This window comes from Melanotaenia boesemani, chromosome 11, assembly GCF_017639745.1.
Source record: "Melanotaenia boesemani isolate fMelBoe1 chromosome 11, fMelBoe1.pri, whole genome shotgun sequence".
Classification (NCBI taxonomy): domain Eukaryota; kingdom Metazoa; phylum Chordata; class Actinopteri; order Atheriniformes; family Melanotaeniidae; genus Melanotaenia; species Melanotaenia boesemani.
Window position 1 is genome coordinate 27,853,149 of NC_055692.1, and position 19,966 is coordinate 27,873,114.

General features: G+C 39.1%; 1 protein-coding gene across 1 annotated transcript; it reads right to left on the minus strand.

Annotated features, from left to right (window-relative positions):
* Positions 1-411: 411 nt before the first annotated feature.
* Positions 412-19,966, minus strand: si:dkey-112e17.1. Its single transcript, XM_041999259.1, has 7 exons — positions 19,648-19,966; positions 9,806-10,770; positions 7,060-7,111; positions 5,534-5,657; positions 4,473-4,615; positions 2,011-2,253; positions 412-1,821 (listed from the first exon to the last, which is right to left on the minus strand). The coding sequence occupies exons 1-7, from the start codon at positions 19,726-19,728 to the stop codon at positions 1,141-1,143; spliced, it is 2,289 nt and encodes a 762-aa protein (XP_041855193.1). The 5' UTR covers positions 19,729-19,966; the 3' UTR covers positions 412-1,140.

A 19,966-nucleotide genomic window follows, 5' to 3' on the forward strand; every position in this document is an offset into this window, starting at 1 on the left:
TTTACCATATATGTTGTATGCTTAATTTGTCTTTGTAATGCATATGGTCCTGATTTGCCTGCTCAGCTAAATACATTAAAGTACTGATATAGCTGAAAAGATCTTGCTGAGCTTTTTTTTTTTCTTTGTCAGTAGCAAAAAGGCCCCCCTTTTGGTTAAAATGTATTTAGCTTAATTCTTCATTTTTTTGTGATGCACTGTGCTTATTTTGTATGCTTAGCTAATTATTTTTCTGTTTTTTTTTCTCTCCCGGAATAGTCCTGATTTGTTTTTTTCCCCTTTATTTCTTTTTTAATAAAGATTATGAAAACTTGTATGTAGAAAACACTGGAAGACTCGCTGGAAAAATAGATCAGCTTAAGAAGAAAGACATAATTGTCACATTTTCTGTCAAAATATGGACACAAGATGTGAATGACAATGTCTTTATTAAAACTTTACAATTCATTACAACTTTAAAAGCTATTTGTAAGTGCTACTGTTCTTTACTACATGGTGTATATTAGTACTTCATATATTTTATTAACAATTTCCCTTTTATAATCCATTACCAGCTGTAGAACTATCTTTACACGTGTGTGTGTGTATGAATGATCTATGCTCTAAACAATACTTTTGGGTAATTGGTCACTGTATAATCACTTATTACCCTGTGCCAAAGAGATTACCACATGAACGACATTAAAGATAAGGCAGAAAACTGGCACAGGCAACAGGAAACTGACATTGAAAGATGTCATTATTGAAAGATAATGAAAAGCAAAGTGCAATGGTTGGAGTATTGTAATTAACTGAATCCCATTTAACTACCTTATACATCTGTGTATGTTTAAATGTACACTTACTGTTAAAAGTTATGTACTAACAAAAGAAAAAAAAAGTTTGCAATGACTTCTCTTTTTAAACAGTATGACATCAGGCAGTGCCTTGGTATAATAAGCAGCATATTACATCTTTGTCAAAGCACAATATTGTAAAAAATGAAAGAAGAATTTTCCAACAGGATGCTTAAGAATTTGTAATAATTCTGTAACAGTTGATTTCAGGAATAAAGAAGTAGTAATATTTTTTCCACATTGACACTAAGAGTTCAGTAAATGAAGAACTGGCCCAACAGAGTCTCTGCTCCTCACCAACTCATCACATCTGGTTTGCCACAGTGCACAGCCCTCTCGACAGACTGATAGACGGCTGATTTTCATTCACTGTGTTTGACTCGGTAAACACGCTCGAAGGGTGTGAACCAACCCCTCCCGACACCTGGCTTCCCCATGGCCTCCACTCTGGTCTGGCCCTCTTGGGACTGATGCTCCCGAAAGGAGGCATCTTACCCTCATATGTCCCCCTAACTAATCCATTCTGCACAGCTGAGGCAGAAGTCTGGTCCAGGTGTTCCGCTGAAACCAGAGGCTGGCGGTCCTCCTCTTCAGATATGGCAAACACTGGCACGCTGATGTGATCGCTCTCACCTGGGAAATCACGCCTCTTTGCAGCCTGACCACCCTCAATCTGGCATTGAGTAGATGAGGAAGAGCCAGGGTTGGATTCTGGAGGGGAGGCCGTGGGAGCACTGGTTCCCTTTAGTGGGTCTTTCGTCTCGGAGAAAAGGCCAAAACAAGGCCCCGTGAAGCGGGAGCGCCGCAGGTTGCTGGTGGAGTTGAGACGTCGCTGTCTGTGTGCAGGCTGTGTCAAAGGGTAGGACGCATTGCTGATGGATGAATCAGAGATCATACTGGTGTCTGCATTGGCCTCCAGGTGAACATCAGAGAAGACCTTCCTGTTGTCGCCCCTTCTGCAGTCAGCTACTAAACTGGTTGGAGCCTAGAATAAGATGCATAATGTTCTCTAAATAATTGTCTCACAATAGACATCAAGACTTATCAGAGTAGAAAAAGCATCGATTTAACTAATGAAAACATCACAATCAACGGCTGTTCACAAGCTAGAAGTTAAACCATAACACACTGGGACAAGTCTCTTGATCAACTTGAGTTTAAAACAAGTACTGACGCTGTCCACCAGCTTGGTGAAGGGACTGGTGGAGTTCCAGCTGCACCACTTCTTGTGAAGCTGCGGGAGTGGGGGGAGGAAGTCCTGGAAGGTGCGTACACTCCACGCTCTGGGTCTTGCACAGGCACTACTGCTATCTTTGAGGGATCTGGCACCAGCAGGTGAGGCCATGGGATCCACCGAGGGCCAGTCACAAGCAGGGCCGGGGCCAGTGTCACTGTGTCGCAGAAACCTGTCCCGCTGCTAACACACAGGAGTCATGGAAAATAAAATTAGTCATCAGGCTGCAAGATGTGGTGCTAAGAAAAAATTAATCATGCCTTTGATGTTTGTAATCTCCACCTGCTGGGTTTATTCATGGATACTGAGCGAGGGGGTGTTATAATAAAAAAAACTTTCCTGCAAGAAAAAAAGGTTAAAAGGCAAGAGTAGCAAAGAGGACAAAAAATAAGGATGACCACACAACAGAAGTACTTGCTACTGAATCATTGAGCAATGACTTAAAAACAACACAAACTGAAAGGGAAGCTCCACTTCATATTATTGGATGTCCAAAAATAAAAAAAACATGTTTATTACAAGCTAACTTTACAGACTAGCTGTAAAAGTCACATCAATAATCCAAGTACTGAAAAGCCATATAATTGTACTATAAATGAAAGATAAGTATTCCCTACTAACGTCCAGTTCTGTCAGAGACAATCGGCAGTCAAATAGCTTCACTGCGTGCAACAAAAAGGGATATTAGGAACTGACAGGCTGGCAATGTGTTGATTGCACCTGCTACATTGCAGCCTCACACCTTGAATGTCTCCTAGCAGATTTTGTTGTGTACAATATTAATGGATTATCAAGAAGGAAGTGTGCTGATTAGCTTAGCCCGCTCAGTCACACAGCCAGCCAGCTGAGCGTGTGGCTTTCGTACAAATCTCATCATTATTTATTAGGTATATTAAAGCTGTCAAGAGAACAGCAGGAGCTTTGGAAAGATTTCAGTCACATTTCCAGTACTGTGGTTGAGCATGTACTTCTGCTACAATTAAGAGTACATTAAAGGTAATTTCTGCTTAGGCACCCAGGTGTCCATGTGATAGAAGTGCAATGCTCACTTTATCATTTATCAGCCAGGTGTTGCTGATCAGCGGAAGGCGAAATTTTTAGGAGTTGCACACTTCAGAGATAATCCTTCCCGGAGTCGCCGGTAGGTAGCGTTGTCTAGACAAGAATTAGCTAAGGGTTTAATAAAAATGTTCTTTTGCAAAGTAAAGCTGCCACAAACACAATGGCAACTTCTTAAATTTGACACATGGGGCAAGAAATCAGCTAGTGCAACTGCAAAAGTGTGGTTCCAAGGGCAGAGTTGGAGACGCTTCAAGGGTGCCTGGAAAAGCTCAGCACACATTACTTCCCAGACAAAAAGAACCAGAAACTTTCAGACAATGAGAAAAGTGAAAGACCATTCTGATCCAGACTTCTCACCTTGATCTTACCATCCTATACTACAGGTCTCAATCTTTAATTGGTGTGCTCTTACCAAACTAAGACTTTTTTTCAAGCAAAAGTGGGTTTTTGCATGTCTACATATTGTGTTGCTGGAACGGAGGTTAACCTGACACCGACATTCAGAAGATGAATTTTGCATTTGTTTAATACCTTCTGTCTAGTAGCCCACACAGCACTTCCCAAACATTATTTACATGGATGTCTGAATTGAGGACACACACAGTCAGACCACACACTGTGTGCCAAAGCGTGCATGACACACACCAGCACACACACACACAATTTGAGCTGGGAATCTGGCTCTGTAGATAATACTCCATTAGCCTGGGCTGGAGAAAAGCTTTCCAGTCCTTCAAAAAGCTGCCAAAGTTGTTTTATGCCAACTCTTATTCCAAGAGAGTACAAAAGAGAGCGGAGAGAAGAAAAAAAAAAAAGTCCATTTCATCAAAACTCCTCCCATCTTTTAATTATTTCCATTTTTCAATTATGCCCTCATTGTTTTTATGATTTTAGATTGTACCTTGCGTATGCCAGTATAATAGTATCAGTCTTATTGGAAACACTGGATCATTTCAAAGCAATGAATGCCTTGCCACCTCTGATTTGTTCCAGGATCATTTCCACAAAGTAAAAAGAACCATGCTATTGAGTGTGTGACTTTGAGATTAAATAAACAATTTCACTCTCCACTGCATGGAAATGAGGGTACTATCAGACAAAACCAAACAAAAACGCAATACTTTTGGAGAAGTTGTGTATCCATAGCCATTAGTCAGCTAACATTTCCATGTTTAGCACTATTTTCAGGGTAACTTGCAGATGATGCAACATCAAAAGGTGAGGGGATCGCCAAAGGCAGATCGTCTCTACCTTTTATTTTAACTGCATAAAATATCCAGTAAAACCATCCTAAATTCAAATTAGTTCGAAAGCTTTATTAACACGATACTGGTTCTTACTGTGTGAGGGGAGAAGGTTAGCCCACTTGGGCTAGGAGCTGATGACACAATAAAAACCTCATCCGCACCGAGGTCGAGTTCAGTTAGACCACTGCAGGAAAGATCCACCTCTGCATTCTGGGTAAAGTCGCCACCTGCACTGACTGCAGAAAAGCAGACAGAAACATTTAGACAGAAAAATCTCTTCAAATTAGCTTTTTTCAAATGAGTTTCCTCTGGGAGGAAAGATGCAATGAGACAAGTAAAGATGGATTTGTAAATTTAAACCTCAAACAACAACAGAAGTCACCACTGAACCTTCATTTTATTTAGTTTTTTTCATCCATATTTATGATTGTTTCAGTGAGAATTATTTAATTCTGAATCACCGTGATTTGATGTAAACTGTCTGGGGCACACAGGGAACTTGACTGTAGTCCCCTGCTGTGTAAAACTACTCCTGGGCTGTTTTGCCTTGTGGGTTAAATGCCACAACCTACAAATCCCTCAGCCTGGGTTCAGTCCCACCCTGAGAGCAAGAGAAGTCTTTCGATTGTTCCTGGATCAAGCCCGTGTGCTTCTCCGAAACGAATGCAATTATCCTTACCATTGAAAACTCTGCAGACTTACCCCACAGAGGGTGTCTCGTCATTTCTTTTAATTAAACACAACCAGTTTCTAAACTGGTTGTATTATTTCTATTTCCACTGACGGCAGAAGCATTTCGCTTTAATTTAAAAAAATCCAAACCATCAATAGTGTTGTTTTTTTTTTACTTAGTTACTGACGCACTTCTCAAACCTTAAGTCTTCGCTTTAAAACCAGCACACAAAATTTCTAGATCACAACTTTGCCAAGAAATTTGTTAGAGGTTTATATTCTTAACCCCATTATTATCATTCCTGAAATTATTTGTGAAATGTCTGAACACAAGGTGTAAGTCAAAATGAAAAAAAACTACCGTAATGTGTTTTACATTGGCTTTGAGCTTGATGCAATTCCTCTAGATGTATTTATTGTCATACAACATAACCTTGAGTAAATGCATGGCGTGTGCAGGCGTGTGTGCGTGCCCCCCCAACCTGTGTGCAGTGGGCTGTCGTTGTTGTTGTCCTGCTCTATGGTCGTCTCCAGGTTGGCCTGATTCTCAGCCATCAGCTGCAGCTCACTGACCTCAGCACCAGTGTTCTGCACGCCCTGTGGCACCTACAACACACGGCCATTCGGTTTTTCTGCAGAAATTCATTGTGGTTCCAGCAGTGCAAAAATGTTCATTACAGTGTTAAAGCTCAAAATCCAGCTGTGGGATTGTTCTCCAGCACTCAGAGCCACTACATAGCAAAAACACACAATTAAAGGCCTAGATGTTGGGGAAGTGGCAGCTACCAAATCCTAAGGGAATGCTTAAAGGATGTGACTTGTGAGGCTCATGGATGTGTCAAGGTCTGACATTAAATAACTCGCATGTTAGATATTGTGGAAGAGTAAAGAGGAAAAGAGTCGTTGAGTGAGAAGCTACAGTCAGTAAGAGTGAAGAAGAACACAAGGAAGAAACCCAGAAGAGGAACAGAACACAAACATAATGTAAGAAAACATGGTTAAGAAAAAAAAGAGCAATCAGATTGGACTCACTGTGAAGAATTTGAATGACCTGGAGTGAAATAGATTAAAATCACCTGCAGGTACTTGTACCAAACTGTAATTTCATTGATGACACACCTGTCTTATCACACAGGGGCTGCTTGATAAAGTTCAGTAAAAAAATATTGAAGCATGCGACTCCCATGCTGCCAATCAGTTGTGTAGTGTGAATGTTTTTGGACTTCAAAACCCAAGATCGCAACGATTCGACGGCACTGTAAATTGTATTGTTTGAATTTGGCTTAAAACATTACAGATAAGGATAACAAGGCTTGAAAGTGGGTTTTGAGAACGTTAATAGTAGCCTTTGTAGCAAATCTGTGACCTGGTGTGAACCTGAGGTGGTAGAGCTCTGTGGGGTGTGGGGGCCACAGAAGGTGGACAGCGTTGGCCTCAGTGACAAAGGATCTTGAAAGAAATGTTCAGTGAGCCAAGATAAAGCTCTTTTTAGGGGAATGTAAATACAAATAAAGAAACAGAAATAAGTAGGCAGGTATGGGATAAGAGACAGATGAGAAACAAACAAGGAGGATTTCTTTTTCTTTTCCCTGCACATATGTGAGACAAGCAAGCATTTGATCCTTTGAGACAATGACTGAAGATAAAGAATAATTAGTACAAAAGATTCATTCATCTATAATGACCAGATCTTTTAAGTCCTTGCCAAACTCACCCGCTTCCACAAGTTTTTTCACACCCCACTGCAGTAGCAAAGAACATTAACACGCCTTCAGGTCAAAGGTTAAAATAATACAGGCTCTATTGGCACCAAATCTAGAGCCCCTGATTCCAATTTTTTTGTTGATTTATCAAAATTACAACCAAAGTGTAGAGTTTGTTTCAGCATATCACCTTTCTTACTGACCACTATTTCAAAAGGATCATATATTTGCCAGTGAGTATATGGGCGGGAAAAAAAAGCCAATATTATACTTCTCTTTATACTTGACTCATGTAATTTCGGTACCTCAGAGCTGCTGGATGTGCTGGAGCCGGCTCTTTTTGGACACAGTTTGGGTCTGGAAAACATGAGGTACCAAATCAGTCCTTAATTACAGACAGATCCCTTTATGAATATCATCAGAAGGTCCCTCATACTTGGAAGTTCATCTCAAGAGTTGAGTGGTGTTTACAGATTGACCACAAAAAAATGCAAATGGAAACTTTTTCCCACCCTAACCACCTCCATTAATATACAGTATAATAGCTCCCACATACAAATACTATACACATACAAAGTATAGTAAATTATAGCCGTTATAGTTATATAAAGTCTAGTGGTTATAGTTGCTGTTGTGGTGCTAGATGATGAAGAAAGCTGCATAACAATCTTGATTAGCAAAAAATGCTTGATTCTGGGAATAGTTCTCAAATTGGTTGTTGTTGAGCTGTTACTGCAAAGCGTTGCTTTCTTTCTGCTTTCATACAGACTTTTTCAAAACTGAAATTTATTTCAGATACACATGATTCTGACCAGATCTTACAATCTAACATAAATATGGTAACAGATTCTCTTTCCAAATGCATACAGTTTCTCCACACACATTAGTAGGGGATTCCTTTTAGAGTCTTTTACAACTGAGTGGATTTAAACAACTTAACTGTTGATTATACTATTTTCTGGGATGCTTGTCTAATATCATTATATCCTCTATTATTTTCTGCCCTGTTCTTATGTTTATTTGAACTGGTGAAGCATGTAAAAATACTTGAGCATGTGCCCTCTCATTAAAAATGACTCTTACAGCTGAATAAGTTTATTACCTGCTACCAGTCAACTGAGGGCAACCCCTGCTGCGACTCTCATCCACCTCTGGCTGTTTTCTGACCAGAGGAGACCTTTGGATTTAAACTTAGTGCCACTTAAAACTTGCATGATTCTGCCCAAGTTGCCAGGCTAATTTAAATTAACAGGGAACAACTGAATAAAGACTAAAAAAAAAAAACTGCTACAGAGGCTGCAGTTTGATGTCTGATGTTTCATGGTGATGAATTTCCTGGCTTCTGCATGACTCGTGTTGTTCTTGCTAATTGCGCTTTCATTTTATTGAACATACGTTTCTAATTTCATCATACTTAATAGCGAGAACCTGCAGAGTTATTGTGCCTGACGGATGGGCTGGAGACACCGAGCTGTATTTGAAATTAACACAGATTATAGGAAACTGTTTCTTATAAGAAGCTGATAATTGAAATAAGTACAAACCAAAACCTCACCGAATTTCAAATCCATCTTAACCAGTAAGAGAAAAAGAGCTAGTCAGGACAGATAGTATTACAAACTTAACTGCTGAGTTTGTGTTCATTGTCCCAAGGGATGGAAGAGGGAACAGCCTGTGAATTACACCTTTTGAGCCTGACAATACTATCGTTACCAAATTCACACTGAGTGCTACTTCTCCTTGTAATCCCTTATTCCCTGGTTTCCCCACCCATTACTTTCATGCTGCCTTTATGTTTTTGTGAGCTGGAATTAATGCCAGGTGGTGTACCTTGAATGCCCCTCAGTCTGTGGTGAGAATGCTCCACATCAAGGAAGCCGCACAGTTGCAGCCAAACCCACCTAATCACCAAGGGTCACCACATCAGGGACTGAAGTCCAGCTGAGTCAACATTAGAGAGCTGCGACTGAGTAGGTGCAAGTCTGTGTATCTGTAATTCCTGTTTGACCAATACATTTCCAGTCATGAGATTTGTTGAAGAAAGTACTTGAGAAATATCTCTGGGGAATTTTTAGTGATAACTGATTTGAATTTATCTGACCTTTTGAAATGGAGCCCAAAACAGGTCAATTTCTTTTTATAGAGATTTCCTTCCAGCTGAATTCTAACATATACATGTTAAGATACTCCCCTGTGGGAGTTCTAACATGCTTATGTTTTACTTGTAAACGTTGCCATGTGCATCTAAGTTTAGAGAATGCTCCTGTACTAACATGTGCTACTACAGTGTAATTTGATGGGAATGTAGTTGGTTTTGCAAGTACCTTGGTTGAAAACCAAAACACTGGACACATTACGAATTTACCCAATAAAAGGAAGAGATGGGGAAAAAATGACAGTTAATCAAGAAAATTTTATACTTTAATAAAGAATGGCATCTAGTTTTCCTTAACTTTCCTCATTTTTTTCCTGTGTAACTTCACAAATGTTAACCATAATCTAGAACAAAATCTTAACAATAGCTCCCATTAAGAAAAGTTAATCTGGTTCAATCTAATCTTAACTATGACATCACAACTATGACATTTTCTGTTGTTGACACAAATGATGCAAGGTATCCAGTGCATGTGCACATAGATTCAGAGGGCAGTTGTGTTCACATAAAAATCAGATGCAAGGCACTTTAGACAGCTGCAACTAAAGCAGAATTGAACAAAGTAGGAATGCAGCCTTAAGACTCCAAGTGGGGTCTCAACATATCTGTACCAGATTTGAAGGAGTTCAATTCATTTATCCACCATGTTTAACAAGAATATTGAAGTCTAGTTAGTGTTTGTTGAGATTTGTTTTTTGGAACAAAGCGATGGAGCAAATGATCCACAAAGATATCCATCCCTTGAGGACTAGCTTCCTATGGCAGTGGAACAAACCTCACATTGAATAACACACAAGACAGTTTTGTTCTACTTGGTCAAAATTATTTTGAAAAGATGGTTTGTATTACTTTGTATACATGATCAACATCTATGAGAGGCTTTTGATTTCTTTTACCTGAATATGATGCAGAGGACACCTGTAAGAATCATGGTGAAGAAGGCAGCTCCGCTCACAGCAGCCAGGAGAGAGTCCGCCTTGTTCCCTGAAGGAGATGTGACACGTCTGTCCCCCCCTGGCTCGGTCAAATTGTGGTAATGGAAGAGAAGAGCAAAACCGCGTCCCCAGTGGGTGGTAGTGATGAGCTCCATGATGACTTCCACCATCTCTTGGCTGGAGCCAAAAACCAGCTGGCTGCTGGGAGGCCGGTTGGACCCACAGAACCGAGAGGAAAAGGTGATGAGGTCCGAGATGTAGAGGACATCGTGTGGGCAAGCGTCAAGCACAGACTGCTGGGTTTCTGGGCTCACAGCAGGAGTGTCGGTGAAGTGCTGTGAGGGCAGGGTGGTTTCTTCCACAGCTGTGTTTGGGTTAGAACTAGGGTTGAGATCTCCCCTAAGGTGAGACGAAGAGGCAGAGTTGATGACTGTGTCACCTGGAGGCACAGTCTCAGGTAGCAGGAGGAGAGAGGCAGGAGGTGGCGAAGAAAGATTAGAGGAGGAATCTGCAGATCTTTTGGCAGAATTTGAGACTTTGGCAATTTCCATCTTTGTGGACTGTTCCTGCACCACCACTTGCTTGACCTCACCATCATGGGGTGACTGCTGATTCTTTGAAACATCCTCCGCACCCTGAAGTATCGACTCTTTAGCCGTGGACGAGGTTTCATCAGCTGCTAAGCTACCAGGATTGAAAGTTACCTCTTCCTCTTCAAAATTAGAGACAGCTGAATACTGAGCTGCAGAGTCATGGCTTTCAAACACATCAAAGTCAAATATCTCCAGAACAAGCTGATAATCAATTGGCACAACAAACTGCCAAACGCAGTGTGTCCCAGAGGAGTAGTTATACGGGAAACCAGGAGACAGGATGAGGCCTTGGACATCCACCACATCCACCTTGGCACCACAATCAAAGTACACCTGCAATTAGAAATATATTAATTCAGATGAAACACTAATTTAAATTTGCTTTTAGGCAAACCAGAAATTTCATTGTTATATCTATTATCTCTCCTTAGACAACAGACAATTGCCTACTGCCATGGTGAGGGCTTCTGCTTCACTTCTGTGCCGTCACTGCTCACACTCTTGTTATTCAGCATCATGTTTACAACCAGCATTATCTTACATTCTTAATCCTAAAATGAGTCTTGCATTCAAATAAAGACCACTGAGTAACTGTATTTTCTACATCAACAGTACCAGCAACTAAGACAAATAATTCAATCAGCCTGTGCTCTGATTGCTCACTGACATAAACAATTTCAATGCTGAACTATTCAACTCTGATGTTCTGCTTTTATATCAAAGCCTGTGTTTTGCCTGCACTGCTGACCTTGGTAACCAGGAGCGTGGGGAAGGAGTGGGGTATTTCTTCAAACATGCAGGCTGTAATTCTTCCCAGGTGTACAGAAATGTAAGGGCGGACCTTGGTCCTAAGCAGAGGCAGATGTGTGGTTGGACCAGGGAGCTGAGGACCAGACCTTTGTAGGGGGGCAGTGTGTTTATGAGCTTTCCTGTTCGCCTCAGTTCTGGACTGTGGGAATGGGCCAGACAGACAGACCCCCTTCACCAGACAGGTAACAAACCAACACCCCCGGGCGACACTTGTGCATATGAAACTACTCTGTGATTACAGAGCAGCTTCCCTTGTAAAATGCTACATCAATAAATTTTTCCCCGCTAGTCTTTTTTTTTTTTTTTTTTGTAGCTATATTAGTTTGCTGGTGGCCCTCTGAAAATAATTTATTAAATTTCTTACATTTAAGCCCTCAAATAAATATACATTGGTCAGCTCAGGAGCACAAAATCACTCAAGCTCATCTTTTAATGGTGACTTCTGGCTGCAGAAAGACAAACATTGCATGGGGCTTAATGTTGAACTCAAGGCACCTAAAAAAAAAAAACAGTGATGCCACTGCAGCTCTGCCCATCATCTATACAGTCCACCGTAAAACCAAAAAATTGATCAAACCACAGCAACCTGAACTCGACAGTTCAAATCAAACACATTCTTTGAAAAAAATCCATAAAAATATTCCACGCAAAAATGTCTACTCAATTCACAGGGATGGTAAAATGCTAAGTTTTCTTTAAATACTTTTTCTAAAATTACAAGTTTACTGACAACATATCTTTATTTTCTGCAGCTCTTCACTCCTGTTAGTTCTTGCTGAAGTATAAGTCAAGTCCACTGCTCACAGCGCACTGCTGGCTGTCACAGGTGGTGGAAATACTACACTAAAATACTAAAGACACCATGGCCAAAGATTTACATTTCTTGGCAGAGAGCACTCTTTTGGATAAAAAGATGCTTAAAAAAATCTTTGTGCAAAGTGATGTGAATGAACCAATACAGCCTGTGACCAAATCATGACATGCTGAGAGCTTGCAGATAGGGTCAAATTCATGAGATGGCATTAGCCTTGTTTGTCAGCTCTCATTGCATTTCTAAGAACTGCAAAGTGAAAGTGTGTGGCTGACTAAGGATGCAACAATTTAACCAGCTTACTACACCACATATTTTCCTAATTGCATTTACAACAACAGTACCGTTGTCATAGATAATAAACTGCTTGTGGTACTTGAATAACATTACATTCAATTAAATGTTTGTGGATTCTTACTATCTTACTATCTAGGGAAAAAAATACAACTAAAACTATTATTTTTGTTTTATTTAAAGCTGCTCTGACGTAGTACTTTGCACTGTAGTTTCTCCATGACCGACATTAGGGAACAATTATATTCGTCCTTAACATACTTTACTTGCACAACCTACAAAATTGCAAAAAAATTAATGTGATACAGCATGAATGATATTTGAATGGGCCAAATACCATTCTTGCCAAGGTTGGTATTAGCTGATTTGTGGTTTGCAGTTTAATTGTGCAATTAAGGAAATCACGTCACAATATGGGGGTGAAAAGAGTGCAAAACCATTTCAGACAAAAATGATAATTGGTGAAAGAATATATGTCTTTATTTATCTCCCCATAATGCTAAATTATGGCCTGTTCTAGTATCTTTTCATACCTGTGAGGCCCTGTTTGTATCCTAAAACAAATACAAACTTTATAATAAAGTTATTAGAGATGCACAGCTATAAATGAATATTGAGTTAAAAAAAAAAAGAAAGAAATGTGTCAGAGATGAAACTGTCTCATCTCTCCCACTAGGATGAGACTGCCGAGGGGTCCCATGAACCTTTGTATATACATGCTAGACTACACATGAAAAGGCTCTAAAGTGCCATAGTGTCAAAAGGAAATAGGACATTCTTATAATGCCAAACATCTCAGTTCTGTTACATCACAGGCCGCTAATTATTCAAGGATGCATTTTCTCATGGTAAAACAATGGGTCGCAGTGCTGTTTTAGCGAGCCACTTCACAAATGGGGAGGCCGGATCATATTTTAATGAAGTGATGCTAATAAGGTGCAAGCTGAAAGTTTACATAAGAGCCGGCTGGTCACTACGCCCCAGTTGTGTTGCTTCCGTGGCTAGAAGGAGATCAGCTGAGCTCATAATTGTCTTAAATGACTCGTTTAGAGGAACATCAGAGAAGCTGCTGTTAGTAAAGAGAAGCCTTCAAAACATGTGGTACATATTTCAATAAAAATAAATAATTAAAGCTCAAATAATGCCAGAGGTACCTTTAAATCCACTGACTGACAGGTTTGTTTGTGTAGTAAAACTATATAGCTTATGGATTTGAATATAGTTCCAAATCAACTAAAACTTTCACAAAATTATTGATAAGTTATATGTGTAGCTGAGCAAAATAGGAAAACTAAAGAAAACTGTGCTTTAGTTAAAAACAGTAGGTTAGAATTAAAGTTTTTTTTTTTTAAATCATGATAAACTACATAATAACTAGATATTTTTTAAGAGTATATTTGTTGGCACACCTTTATCTGACAAAACAGAGGCATGCCGCCTGACCTAAATGTTCAGTTAAAGAGGAAGTTTTTACTTTTTTTTTTTTTTTTTTTTTTTTAAAAAAAAGCAAACAAACAAACAAACACCCAGGCTGGTGACACCGCTGTGAAAACTCTGCAACACGAGCTGCCTTCTGCTGAAATACTGTTAACACACACACACAAGCTCTCATGCACAAACAGTCTCAGACTGGCTCATAAACAGGCAGGCAGGCCCCTCAAAAGGGGGCAGGAATCCTCACCAGCCCTGTTTACTACAGCAGCAGACTGACACCGCCTCACAGGCTTGTGCTTCAGCAGCAGTCTTCTACTCAGGATGCATCACAATCTGGCTTGATTTTTGCAAGTCTGATCCCACATAAACTTTTTAAAACTTTGTAAAGAAGCAGTATAAAGAGGGTATATAAAATTAGCTTAAAAAATCCTAATTGAGAGATTTGATACTAAATCTGTAATGCAAACTAAATAGAAATACTCAGGACAGTCAAGAAAGTGTCACATTTATTGCCACAAAAAAGAAATAAAAAATACACTGAAAGAAATGAAAAATACTCAGTGAAGATGAGGATCTGACAAATGAAGAATAAATGCTGCTGTAAGTTTAATAAAATTAGGAGCTCCACTGATTCAATTACAGTAAAAAGTTTTTTGTCTGAGTTCAACAAATGTACAGGAATTTCCCAAAACAAGACCTCACATGCTCTTCTTAATGACAGTATTTTTTATAGTACACAGACATGGAAGAAAAATCTAGACTATAATTTAATTACCTTGAGAGAAACCAAGTTAAACAGCAGAGATTTTTCTAAAACTTATAAAGCGAGAGGTGAAGGTATGAAAGCAGCAGAAGCCTGCATGACCACAATCAGTTCTTACGCATTCTGTGGAAAAAGCTCCATTTGTGTTTTTGATATACTGCACAGTTTCTTGCAAAGAAAGAAACAGAAAACAAATTCCTTGAGGTCATCCTCCACAGCTGTGAAAGGTGTTGATACCCAAGCCCAGGTTTTTATCACATCTCCCTTGAGTCAATGTCTCTCTTGGTGTGATCAGTCGGAGCCTGTTCAGCCCGTGGCGAGTTTACTTTCAGGTCATTTTTGTTGACTACTGCAGAACTAGTTCAGCACATTTTCCCTACTGACTGCATCACAAGTGACTTATTAAAAGACGTCTCTGAGCCCAAGCATGTTCAATCAACATTTCATTCATGGAGCCATCACAGGATGTTCTTTGTAGCCTCCATGGATAATTGAAGCACTGATACAATTATCACTGCTGCGGTTCTAAAACATGCACATATATGTGGCTGGGTGGGCCAGAGCACAGGCACATGCAAGCCCTCTTTTCCATGTTTGTGGTGGAAAACCTATTATCATATTTTCTCTAAAAAAGATTTGTTGCAGCTGTGGTTGCTGTTAATGTGAGCCTGTAAAATACTGTGGTGAATCTTGCCTATCTCCACAGTGGCTTTAACCACTTTGGAGAAATAATGCAGAGTTTGGTGTGAGATCCAATGAATCCAGTTATCTATGATAACTGGTCTTTGGACAGTGCTTCAGTAAAAAATCCTGTAGACTCAGCTGACACATTTAAACTGCCATCAATCAGAGTCTAAATGCACACAACATTTCCAAGTCTAACCACAATATAAAATGCCAGAAAAGCTTATTTTTTAAACATTATATCTTGCAATAAAGATAACCGTCAACTATAGACGTTGTTTACTGGCGGCAGCAGTGTGGCTTTTTGTTGTTTTTTTTATCCTCTGAGTTTTTTGTTGCCTTTCTGTTTGTCTGCATGTGTTTGTTGCTGACCCTGAATGCACCACCTGTGGCAGAAACCCATCACAAAGATGGTTTAAAGTAATGCACAGGGTTCATCTGTTTTAAAGTGGTAAACAGACTAATTTGAGAGCTTATGTTTCATTCGGTCTGGTAGAATAAAACTACTGCTGGATTAAATAAAGTCAGGTTTCAAAATAATGCGAAAATCAGCAAATCTATATGTTGTCAGTCTGACTGACTGATCTCAGAACAGTTAAAATGAACCACACTAATGGGGAAAAAGACGAGTTTGTTTTAACTAAACCAACTTGCTTAGATTTTAAATCAGAATCACACACTGTAGATTTGAAGTGTTCGTTCACCTGCACGAAGCAAGTCAGTCTCACTGCGTAACTACAGGACTGCTAGGTAAAAACATGAGCCGGGTTTTATTAGTGATCCTAAAACCATAACTATCATTCCACTCAGCTTCCACTTCCACTTGTAACTTCTCTTCTCAGATTTGCTGTGCAGGCCTCTAATTGACTAGTTCGATCTCCAGGAAATGAAATCATGGTGCATAGATCCAATAAGGAAAAGCAGAGTTCCACATTGTGAGATTTTTAACTTGGCTCTTTAATCCACTGAGTGATTCTCTAAGCTGGTACAGAGCCCATCAACATCACTGCTACGTTTTAATTTAGTTCTTCATAAAATTCAAATTCTTCATTGCATTCCTCTTCTTCGGTTTAAGTAGGTTAACAAAATTCTGCAAATTCTGCCAGCCAGGGAGGATACATTTCTACAATAAAAGCAGAACAGTTAGCTAGCTAGTTGTCAGATACACAGCTGGAAAGCTGTTGGCTAGTTTGAGGCTTCCACATTGTTGTAGGCTTATTTCTATTTTCCAAATAAAGAAGGGTGGGACCGGATTTTGTTGGCCTTTTAAAACTAGTCTGCTTCCTAAAGTACTCTTGTATTCAGAAAAATCTATTAAAAACTGTTGAACTGTCCAACTTCATAATTCATGACAACACAGCTTTTAGTCTTTTAGCATGTTTTAAAACAGAACGATAACAAACAACATTTAAACGCAAATTTCTTAGTTGGCCTAACAGATTTTAAACTTATTTAATTATACACACACAAGGTACAATGTACAAGACTTTACAGGCTGAACCAGGGGTACAGCGATTGAATGGCAATAGCTAATGTTCAGCTTGATCAATCAATTTCACAATTCTTTTTTTCCTTTTTTGGGTAGGCGAATGTGCCAGATGTATAACCCTGAGAAATTTGAAAAAAAAAAAAGTAATTTAGGATATTTTTTTTAATATTTCAATGTAAGCAAAAAACAAATATGATTTTGTATTCAGCTCATTATAGTTTATCAAAAGAAAATCTGAGCTGGACAGTTTTACATGCTTGTCTCTTATTCTTTTGATTTCCTAGCACATTCTGACTTGACCAAATAAGGTATAACTTGGTGTCACAGTCAGGACAAAGCCAGTGCAACATGGTGACCAGTTGTCAAACAAATTCTCTGTTGTTGTGAAATCTTGAAGCGCATCATGCTCAAAATATGATTCTACAGGGCAAGTCCTTTGAGATGGTACAATGAGTACGTATAAAATTTATTTTAGTTGAGTTTGTTATTATGTCTACTGAGTTAACTTAATCTCACCTACTGTTATGATTCACAGTCTGGGCCCCAATGTCTGCCTCTTTTTTATTAGCATTATATGAACACAGTCATCTAATTTTATGGCTTTGGTTTGCAAACACTGAAAAGGATGACCTAAGAATACATATATGTAATCTTAGACTAAGAGACTTGCTTTAGATAGATGGATAGCAAACACAAGAAGAAAACTCAAGTCATTTTATTTAAATTATTATGGATGTATTTGAGGATTCAGGAAAAGGCCTCTGAATAGAAGTTTTGTTTTAATACCCCTGACACACTGGCCTTTTTATCCCAGTTCTCTGATACAAAGTGACATGTTTTTCTGTTGACAAACAAACATGTAATATGTTGTCATATAATTCATGGGAAGAATGGACGAATTTACTGTTCACTTGTCCCACAACTCACTTCAATTAGAGATTAATGTCCCCTCATTCCATCACAAATAAAACCTTCTGAAATCCAGAGCAGAGCACCAAAACAAAGATCAAATTCACTCTCCTGCAGCCAAAGAGCTGAATTGTGGACCAAAAGACTTGGATGCCTCTGTTTCTCTGAGGGGGATAGAATAAATTCCAAACTTGTTTATGCTGTTCCAAAAATCAACTTAATACAAAAGGGGAACAGAGGACAAAGCCATCATTTACCATGCCCCCTCAGGCAGATAATTGGAAAGATAGTGAACACCCTATGTACACAGGAACTGAAGCTGGAGATCCTGACAATTCAATATACCACAGGCTTTATTGTAGACTAGTTCGAAGAATTACGCTACCAATCCGACATGCTCCTTCAGTGGAAGAAGATGACTCTTGACACGTAAAAACCTCTTCTGGTCTTGATGTCCAATGAGATCTGTGCCAAGGGTAGACCCTCTAATATTACCTCAGTCATTATCACACATTAATCAATCAACAACCAAAAAGGTAAATATCAGAAGGCTGACAGGATAATTTTGTTGAAACTAACCCGTGTATTCCCCTCATCATTTTAGAAATGTGTATATTTATTTACACTTCCAACACACAAATAAGACTATCATAAAAATAACATTAAATCCTGGTGTTCCTATTTCTACCTTGCACTATGCAAACACGACTTCTCCAGGAGACTGAAAGTCCTGCCACTCTTAGTCACATGAATTTGTCTCCTCTATTACACACCATACCATTCAATCAGTACATTTTTCACTCTCTGAATTAATCAGCAATCAATTAAACATGTTCAACATGAGTGACAGTGTGACTGAATGGAGACTATATGACCTAGAAGCAACCCCTGTCTGTTTATTCCTGTTCATCCGTGACAAACATTTGATCGTGAACTCATCCAATGTCAGAGGCAAGGGGATTACATACTCAGTGGGTATGAAAAGTAAAACAAAAAGCGAACACGCTCCCAGGGTGGTTCTCATTTTAACTATTTGGATCCTGCATGCCATTCCCCAATTCTGTAAAGTGCAGCAAAATCAAAACATGCATGAGCCGTCAAAACAACCCGTGAAAGCCTAAGAGGATATAATGTGCCACAGAGTTTGTGAAATTATAACAAACAAGGCAGAACTTTTTCTATAGACGGTCAAGGTGAACGACAAGAAATCGGTTTAAATCAAGTAAACAAGTCGGGTGAGGGCTAATATGACAGGTCCTTTTTCTTTATTTTCTTTTTTATTCATACTTTCAAATGGTAATTTTAACACATTGGATACTTTTATATACACACATTTATAAAATGGTTGGTCTTTCACAATTCAAACTGTAATTTAAAAAGATAAACATATCAGTTTATTTTCAGGGACCAACACGAGGTGAATCCACGGGCTAGATGTTGTGGACACTCAAATCACAAGCTGACGACTCAAAGTTAATGTCCTGCTCTGCTGCTAACAGAACGTACGCAGAACTCAACTGTAAAAATCGTACATTTATGAGTCCATTGCTATATGTAAAATATATTGTCAGTGTAATGCGTGCATTTGAATGTTTTTCGAAGCTAAGTTATGTTTAGATACAGTCGGCTAAAATTATATATAATAAGAAGCAGTGAAAACTTAAAAAAATAAATTCTATAATACAGCTCAGACTACGTTCCGCTTCTTGCCATGACCTGGACTGCAGGTTGTTGGATGCAGACATTGTATAATTAAATTTAATATGTAGCTGACGAAAGTTTACCTTTATGTATAAAACATATGCCGAAATTAACAATACTACGTAACTGTTCTAAACAAATCTTCATTTATATCATTTAGTGACAAAAAGATAACCAGGAGACCAACATCCCTATAATATCTCATTTTACCAATGGAGTTCCTGGCTTGATTCTATCCCTACATGTGAGCACGATTCTTAACAACGCTGGAGTAAGCTTGTGAGTTATTTCTGCAGGAAACAAATGTCAACTTACTTTCTGTGCAACGCATCCCATCACGAAAATTAGATATGCTGTCATCAAAGCCTGTGCCCCAAGCGACGTAACACAACTCATTTTCCTTTAATTGTTTCTTTTTACTGCTACGCAACGTGAGTAGTATCCCGCTCCTCTGCTTCCCTCTCATTCACCTGAAGTGCCGGGGGCGCGCTTCCATCGTTCATGGGCGAACCCTAACACAGGACCCCCTTTCTAATTCTTTACTGTATCATAGCTTAACCCTACACAGACCCGTCAAAGCACCGGCATTATTAAAGTACCGTTAATACCTAAGTATAAAGACTTCGCTCGTCTT

What these genes read in the sequence shown, in the direction of transcription:
- si:dkey-112e17.1 (XM_041999259.1), bottom strand. Translation starts at nt 19,728, where the DNA reads ATGAGTTGTGTTACGTCGCTTGGGGCACAGGCTTTGATGACAGCATAT. An exon ending in CGACAGCCCACTGCACACAG is followed by an intron (nt 4,616 to 5,533) that starts GTTGGGGGGGCA and finishes GCTTTTCTGCAG; the next exon opens with TCAGTGCAGGTGGCGACTTT. An exon ending in TCACCAAGCTGGTGGACAGC is followed by an intron (nt 1,822 to 2,010) that starts GTCAGTACTTGT and finishes ATCTTATTCTAG; the next exon opens with GCTCCAACCAGTTTAGTAGC.